Below are 8941 nucleotides of genomic sequence, written 5' to 3'. Positions count from 1 at the left end.
CCTTCAAGTGTGCAGGAAGTGGAGACATGGAGGGACACCTGTCTACAGTCTGTGCATTGATCCTGGTTCTGGTTGCAATCGGACTCTCTGATGCATCCCCCAGAGGTATATTTCTTTAATCTCATTTGAAATGTGAACTGCTAATGTACTTGTTTTGCATTGAGTGTGACACTAATACAGCTTTTAGGTGGTTAGGTTTTCACTGAATACGAGGGTGCTGTGACTTGCAGTTGAGATTTCACATTGATAGACCTTAATACGTCTTCGGATCAGTCACATGAAAAAGTTAATTGGAGTCTATTTCTGTTATCAAACAGGAATCTCTGGTTAGGGGTCAAAGACTGTCTCAGTCATTAATATTAAGTAGTTCTAAAACTGAGTAAACTTTGAATGAAATATTCGATATACTATCCACATTTCTTATGCCATAGACAATTATTGGAATGTTTCCTCCTGAAACATTTGGAGGAATATTCATCATTTGGAAATAATCACATTTGTCTCAAGCTCTGCACTCATCTTCTGACTGTTCAGTCATGTTAGATTCCTACTATGTTCCACATTTTCTTTTAGCAGTGAGGTTTCTTTTATGATAAAAAAGTTGGTGAGCAATGTCTGCAAACAAAGAAACAGAAAAAAACAAAATAGCACTTTCATGATTTTCTGTTTTGTTGCTTTGTCTTTCTCTTCAGGCAAGTCAGGAGCGTGCCCCAGGTCTGGCTGGGCTGCAGATCTGAAATGTTCTCTACGAGTGAAAAACGAGTGCCAGGACGACTATGACTGCCTAGGAATTTACAAGTGCTGCTACCAAGGATGCAGACGTGTTTGTCTTCCACCAAAAGCAGGTAAAAGTTAGATCTGAATGAAAATAACATGAATCTATGTTAGCAAAGTGGTGTTTTATCACCTGATAGTGAGAAAGGTCAAGTCCTGAAATCCATCATTTCAAGGACAGTTACAACAAATTAAAAAAAACATGTGTCTTTCGGATTTCCATTTTTACAACATCATGATTTGTCTTTTTCTACAGTGAAGCCAGGAGTGTGCCCCAACCTGCACCGGGACGATGTGAAACATTTTTCACATATTAAACAAGAATGCTATGATGACTATGACTGTGACGGAAATCACAAGTGCTGCTACAAAGGATTTTTTCGCGTGTGTGTTGCACCCAAAAGAGGTAGAAATGAGATGTTCATGAAATAACACAGCCTTAAAGACCATTTTTATCTTTTCTATTATTGAAGGTTTCTTTTACAATAACAATACTCTTCCATTATTTATTTATTTAACATTATAGATTTATTTAACCAGAGTGTTTTATAATCACCTACAAAGTTGTCAAGTCTAAAAGTCAATACTTGTAAGAAAAGTAACAGTAGTAAAAAAACATGTTTGTAGGATTTCCACTCATCGAATATCTTGATCTGTGTTTCACAGTTAAGCCAGGATAGTGCCCCAGCTTGGCCTGGTTCGGGGATGCTAAGTGTTTTCATCCACGTCATGAGTGCTCTGATGACTAGGACTGTAATGGACTGTAAAAAATTTCCACATTTGCCTGATTTGTCTTTCTCTTCAGCCAAGTCTGGAGTCTGCCCCAGCTTACCCAGGTTCCCCTATGTAAAGAGTTTTTCAGATGTGAAACATGAGTGCACTTATGACTATGACTGCCACGGCGATCACAAGTGCTGCGACCAAGGATTTGGACGTGTGTGCGTTGCACCATACAAAGGTGGGATGGAGATTAAATCATAGGAATGTTAAGGGTTTTTTCATATTCATTCTGATAAGCACATGTCCAAATTTCCTCTGCCAAACATCTTGATTTTCTTTTCCTTTCAGTCAAACCAGGCGTGTGCCGCAGTATTAAGTGGCTCCAGAAGGTCGACTGTGTTCATGTGCACTACCAGTGCTCTAATGACTATCAGTGCAAGGGACATCACAAGTGCTGCAACAATCAATGTGGAAGTGCGTGTGTTGCACCATTTCGAAACACTGGTAAGATGTGAATTACAGTACGTATCCCTCCACTTTCTACACTGCTTGATCCAACTGAGGATCGCAGTGCAGTAACCATGGGCTCACATTTACAGCAACCGGCTGTTTAGATTCATCAGTTAAACCCAACCTTATGTATTTGGGTTAACTTTAAAACTTTAGATACATCTTTGGAAATTGAGAGTTTTTAATAATACAGAATATTTTTGTCATTTGTGACAGTGAAAGTGTGATCATGAAGTCAGAAAGAGCCTGACTTACAAATGTGGCAGAAACCTTCAAGTTAAATCTGAAATTAAACTACAATTATTGTTTGATCAATGCTGACACATGCTGATATTACTGTGCTGATTTTTGCTCACTTCTTAACAACATAACTGTTTAACTTTGGCAAATACCAAAGAATCTGTTAAATCCGCTGAGTGAACAAAGCCTCAACACTTTAATAAACGAGAATGCTATGACGACTATGACTGTGACGGAAATCACAAGTGCTGCTACAAAGGATTTGGTCGTGTGTGTGTTGCACCCAAAATAGGTAGAAATGAGATGTTCATGAAATAACACAGCCGTAAACACCATTTTTATCTTTTCTATTATTGAAGGTTTCTTTTACAATGACAATACTCTTCCATTATTTATTTAACCTTATAGATTTATTTAACCAGAGTGTTTTGTAATCACCTACAAAGTTGTCAAGTCTAAAAGTCAATATTTGTAAGAAAAGTAACAGTAGTAAAAAAACATGTTTGTAGGATTTCCACTCATCGAATATCTTGATCTGTGTTTCACAGTTAAGCCAGGATAGTGCCCCAGCTTGGCCTGGTTCGGGGATGCTAAGTGTTTTCATCCACGTCATGAGTGCTCTGATGACTAGGACTGTAATGGACTGTAAAACATTTCCACATTTGCCTGATTTGTCTTTCTCTTCAGCCAAGTCTGGAGTCTGCCCCAGCTTACCCAGGTTCCCCTATGTAAAGAGTTTTTCAGATGTGAAACATGAGTGCACTTATGACTATGACTGCCACGGCGATCACAAGTGCTGCGACCAAGGATTTGGACGTGTGTGCGTTGCACCATACAAAGGTGGGATGGAGATTAAATCATAGGAATGTTAAGGGTTTTTTCATGAGTGAACAAAGCCTCAACACTTTAATAAACGCTATAATTTTCTTTGTATATATCCATTTAGCTCCCTCTTCAGGAGTGTGCCCCAACTTTCCCCGACGCAACTGCCGTAGATTTGGAAGGAACAGGTGCTCTAAGGACTCTCACTGCCCAGCACATACGAGGTGCTGCATGATAGGATGTCGACGCATTTGTTTTCCCCTATCTTCAGATGGGGTGATATATTTGGAGAAAACCGTAAGTTTTTTCAATTCATCTAGTGTGATTGTGAGTCCTTTCTTGTAATTGACAGTATGAAATATTTTCTTTTCCTCTTCTTTTCCAGGTGAAAAATCGTCAGCACAACTGAGTTCTTCTGTTCATGAGGGGCAGTGTTCAGCTGAGATTAACTAGCAGCCATTACTGCAGTGGGCTCTGCTGATTTGACCATCTACAACAAGCTGGATTTTACCTCCTGGGATGTGGTTGCATTGTTTCCTTATTGCTAGAATCAAAACATTTTTTGAAAAATGTATTCATCTCTCTCTTTATGCTTTGCTACTTAATAAATGGCATTGCAGTACATTTAACAGAAATATTTAATAGCTTTGCACAAAGTTTGCTCTTCACATGATTAAGCATCCTTGGTTAAAGGATGGTGTGGCAATTCTTGCTCTGAATCTTTTCTTTGTAAGCCAATAAAACAAACCACTGCACAAAAAAAAATTTGTGTTTTCTTTTTTCAACTTTGCATTTAAAACACCAAACATTTTCTAAGCAGAAGTATCTGTTCTTCATAAGCAGGGTTAGGGTGAAACTAAAACCGTATGTGCAGGGTTGCAGGGTGCTGGAGCAGATCCCGGCTAACTGTAGTAGAGGACAGTGTCAACCTGGGACAAGTCACCAGTCCATACACAGGGTCAGAAAACCACACACACTCACATTTACACCAAGGTACAATTTATGATCACCAATTAACCTCATATGCAAGTTTTTGGACTGTGGGAGAACATCCACATGCACACAGTGAGAACATGCAAACTCCACACAGGAAGGCACGGTTGGTATTTGAACACATGATATCCTCGCTGTGAGGCAAATCACTGCTCCACCATACAGCACCCAATGAGCTATTTCATTTTAAATCATTTCATTAAAACAGAAAACTGAATTTCCTTTAATAGCTTAAATTTATGAATTGAACTGAACTGAACTGAACTGAACTGAACGAGTAAAAATAGAAATGACAGGCACCCAACTATCTATATACGAGCCCCTCATTGCAATCATGTGTGTTGAAACTGGGAGAGAGCTAAAACATGCAGGACAGGCTCGTTATTTGGCTTTTTCATAACCTTGGTGATGAGATCGTCATTAGATTCAGGTATGTTGAAGCAGGGGCAGAACTAAAACATGCAGGACACTGGCCCTCAAGGACCGGGGTTGGACACCCCTGTACTAAATCCATCAAACCTTTTCCAATGTCACGAGTGTGAAATACCAATTTTACAATACCGGTACTTTAAATCCACACAATCCCAGCAAACCATCCAACCATCATTTGGACAGTCAATTTTTGGAAAAGACTGTCAAAAAGACAGCAGACAGGTTGCTCCAAGCCATCTAAAATATGTGTATAATGGCCATCATTATTTGGTCTAAATCCATTGGTTTTTTTTGCTGGAATATAGCAAATTATTTTCTCGAGTACATAATAAGCAACTGACTTCCGGTTTTGTATTATGCCAAGTATTGAGTGATGTGATTGGTCAATTGATACCAAGTGGGATATACCTTTTGAAAGGCGGCCTTTGATTGGTTTGGGATTCCTTGACTCATCCTGATGCGTTCCAATGCTAAGGGAGATGGGGGGAATTGGGAGGAATTTCGTTTCAAAGATGCTGGGGAATTATTTATGCAGAATCCACATGGGTGGTATTGATTCTATGGACCTATGATCCATGTAGTTTTTCTTTTCCAAAAAGTTAACACGTTTGATTCTCTACATCATTCATGTTTTTCATTGAAGAATGAAATATCCTTTGCTGTAAAAATGTTGATTTTGATGTAAGTATTGACAATCATGTTTGACCCTCTATGAATTTAATTATGTGTGACTGTGACATTCTAGGCCTTGGGACTGAGCTATAGGTGGCATGCAGATAACAAATAAGCATCCAATATCCAATTAAAACTAATAAGAGGATAATAGAAACTGTTTCACAGTTCAGAGTCTACAAGTGGACAGCTTAGGGGTGCAAATAGAAGCAATGTGTCAACTGCAGGGGGTATAAGGGGCATGAGGTGAGTCAGGTACAAGTGGAAACCATCACCAATAAAAAGAAGCCATTACCCTAAGAGAACAAAAAGACAACATTTAAACAAAGCAAGAAATGATATAGGATGCATCAGCAAAAATGGCAGGGGAAAAAAGGAAATAGATTATTGTTAAAAAGCACAAGTTGCCGACCAAATACATTTTAGACACCCAGATTTTTTGGATGAACACCGAAAACACTAATTTCTGCTTCATTAAGTTCTGGGTAGGTACCAATGTACTGAGAAGAAAAATGCATAACTTTCCTAAAAAACAATCCTGGGTCTCCAAGAGCTTGTTGGAACTTTTAGGCCAAATTTTAAAAAAGCCTTTTTGGGAAGGTGATAGGGATAAAGTGAAGTTGATGCAATGAGAAATGATCATGAAGATTGAAGAGAGAAAATTCATGCTTATGGGCAGAGAATAGAGCAACTTCCTGCTGAGTGTGCATAATCCTTTATGTCGGTTGATTGTTCTGACTTGGTTCACTTAGAACTCAAATGAGCCAATGTGCCGTTTAGCATTTCGCCAGTTGGTTGTGTAACTACCGGAACAACTGCCCATTTGTGCTTGCGAGGCGACAGACCGGATGGCCAAGTCTACTTGGACAAACTGCCCAAAATGCATTGTCAGAAACTTTTCAGGGATTTTTGTACCCTGGGTCACCAATAGCCTGTAGAGACTAGGATGAAAGAAAAAGCTCTTTTGAAAGGTGGAGACAAAGTGAATGAAGGTGATGCTGCAAGAACTGATCATGAATGGAACATGTACTAAAGCAATCCACTGCACATCATACGATGTCTAATTGTTTTGTGTGAAGAACAAAGGACTTGACTTCACTTGACTTGAAGTCTGAAGAGAGGAAAACACGCTTACAGGCATAGAATAGAACAACATTAACAGCAACCTGTAATAACACATCCAACTATGAATATAGATTGAGGATCAGAAGAATGGACTGCTGCCTAATAGAAAACAGGACCTGGGTTATGATCTTGTTTGATGGGGCTCTGCTTTCAACAACTCCAAAAAAAGTCCAAGAAAATCAGCACTTCACAGTCCAACCACAGCCTCTTCCTCTGAACCATTTACATCCCTGTTTCCTCGACCAAAGTGAGGGGGGGTGCTATTCGCCAGACTCACTCTTTCTCTAGTTTATGCCCACACTGGTGCCCTGCTCTATAGTCATGTTTCAACCACACCCATGGCCTCTGCTGCCCTCTGAATATATCCTGTCGTGAGTACAACCCCAGCCTGAGAGACCTTTGGTTCGCATCACTGTTGTTATTCCAGTACGGAACACCTTGAACTCTCTGCTCTTCTGCTGCCAATTGTGAAGTGGAATTTGTTCGTAACCATTTTTTCTGAAGCACCCCAAAGGTCTCACTTTTGATTTCTTGGACGCATAGGCATTTATGAAGTCATGTCAAAGAATGACCAGGTGGATCGTGTTCTTTCTGGTTGGAAGTTGAGAATCTTCTTGGAGTGTGATTGAGAGATGAGGGTAAGACCCAGGATGGATAGAGCTTGAAAAGGTTCCTTGTGCTGCTAGAATTTTGAGAACAATCAAGAGTATAGCTTTTTCCTGTTAAAATGTTGCCACGCTTATGTTTTCCACAGCAAAGGTTAGCAATGTTGCTTGGTGCACATTCCAGCTGACCCACCTACTAATTACTGGTGAGGACCAAGTGGTAAGCATCATGTAACCAAAGGACAATGCTTTAAAATGAACTAGCATTAAAAAACTAAGTTCTGGTCAATTAAATTGAAATAATACACAATTATAATAAAGTACAGTCAAATTACAACTACACACACACACACACACACACACACACACACACACACACACACACACACACACACACACACACACACACACACTCTTTGTACATAGTGTTTGCTGTTTAATAGATTAGATCTCCGTGTTAGATGTCGTTTGCTACTTGAATGTGTTGATTTATGAAATGATTTCAGAATTATTTATGAATTAGTACATTTTGTTAATAAATGCCTGTTAGCTGAATTGAACGCTTCTTGGTGATTATTGTGTATTTATTGTTGACAATTCACTGGTTTGTAACAGTCTGTGCTCGGATCTCACACCTTCCATTCTATTTAAGATTGTTATATTTTATGCAGAAATATAAACTAACTTAAATAAACTTTTTACAAACGAGACTGATATTTTGGTATTAGCGATTTCCAGTTTATCTGGTGGTGCCCCGATTTATTATTAATACATAAATAACAAATTTATGCAAATTAATATTTTTTTTATGAATAAATAATTTTTGATAATTATTTTTTTTCCCTTTTAAGTAATTACTCAATTACTTTAGGAGTTGTTAATGAGTAAATGACCGTTTACTTCCATTAATAATTTCAATTTTTCATAAATTACTTCCAGTGATTTATTACTCTCAGTAATCTATTACTTACAGTAATTCAATGCTAATAACCAACCATAAATCCCAACAACTGTATGTCTCCAAACAACAGACACCATCTTGTGAGCACAGTCATTTGAAGCCATTTTAAAGATCACTGCCCTCTCACATACTCTTCCATCTCAAAACGTTCATCCAGTCCTTTTGACCTGTCTGAGTCACACAACAGAGTACTTTAAACACTCGGCACAAGAACTTTGCAATGCGCTCGCACAAAACCCTCAAAAGTGCAACAGTCAACACCGCTACCCTCCATTCTGACTCCAAAACATAGGCATGCGTCTCTATTTAGTGTCAGTATTATTATTTATCGATGAGTCTCTCAAAAACTTTATGACTCCAACTACCCAAGTACAAAAGTTAAATCCTTACGCCTTTGAAACACGTCTTTCATAATTCCAAGCATAAGCACCGCATGTGCTACCCGACGCAACTACTAATCTAAACTACCACATCATTTTCCACATTATTAAAAAAAACACATCTATGTAATTCTATGAATTACATCACAGTTGACAGAACTGATGGTTTAAGATCACAGATCAAAGACTCGTTCAGGCAATCAATTCTATGAACCCACGATGAATATACTATAGCTTTTAAACACTATGAGAACTCTGTCTAAGACTTTTTAAAACGGCGATATGCCTGTGTACACTCCCATACCTGACATAACCAAACTACCCTGCGTCTACTATATTTCTATGAAATATATCTCAGTTTCCCCAAACTGAGGGTATGAAGTCCTCGAAATCAAACTCTTTACAAACAACTGTCTAAAATCATGTGTACACAAAATCACAAATGGCCAGAGAACACAATGCGGGGCAGTGTTTTTAACAACAATCTACTTGGATAAGGCTCCCATGCGTTATCGGATGCTTATCAGACTACTACTTCATTGACTATATATACCTGTATGAACTGCCATGTGTTTACAAAAATCACTTTCACAAATTTAGTATTAATTTCACTTAGGAGTAAGATGAACCTTCCAGAAACTTAACACAACAGGTCAGAGAAAATGTTCTGCTCACCTATTTTGTTGGCACCAAAGCATGCTGGAATG

The 8941-nt window shown here is 38.6% G+C and overlaps 1 protein-coding gene across 1 annotated transcript; it reads left to right on the top strand.

Moving 5' to 3' along the window:
* Positions 1 to 3822, top strand: LOC308113781 (uncharacterized protein). The gene is made up of 8 exons (XM_080470244.1): positions 1 to 105; positions 693 to 845; positions 1031 to 1180; positions 1580 to 1732; positions 1843 to 1998; positions 2932 to 3084; positions 3191 to 3363; positions 3452 to 3822. Exons 1-8 carry the CDS (start codon positions 27 to 29, stop codon positions 3473 to 3475), a joined length of 1041 nt encoding a protein of 346 aa, XP_080326370.1. The 5' UTR covers positions 1 to 26; the 3' UTR covers positions 3476 to 3822.
* The last annotated feature ends 5119 nt before the right edge of the window (positions 3823 to 8941 follow it).

The sequence above is a fragment of the Lipophrys pholis genome (genome assembly GCF_963383615.2).
Source record: "Lipophrys pholis genome assembly, chromosome: 8".
Lineage (NCBI taxonomy): Eukaryota > Metazoa > Chordata > Actinopteri > Blenniiformes > Blenniidae > Lipophrys > Lipophrys pholis.
Note: the sequence above shows the minus strand (reverse complement) of the source record. Positions and strands in the feature narration are given on the sequence as shown.

Bases quoted from the DNA above. Each gene is read 5' to 3' on its own strand.
- LOC308113781 (XM_080470244.1), top strand. From the start codon at position 27: ATGGAGGGACACCTGTCTACAGTCTGTGCATTGATCCTGGTTCTGGTT. The intron at 1,733-1,842 runs GTGGGATGGAGA...TTTTCCTTTCAG, and splicing joins GTGCGTTGCACCATACAAAG to TCAAACCAGGCGTGTGCCGC. The intron at 3,364-3,451 runs GTAAGTTTTTTC...CTTCTTTTCCAG, and splicing joins TGATATATTTGGAGAAAACC to GTGAAAAATCGTCAGCACAA.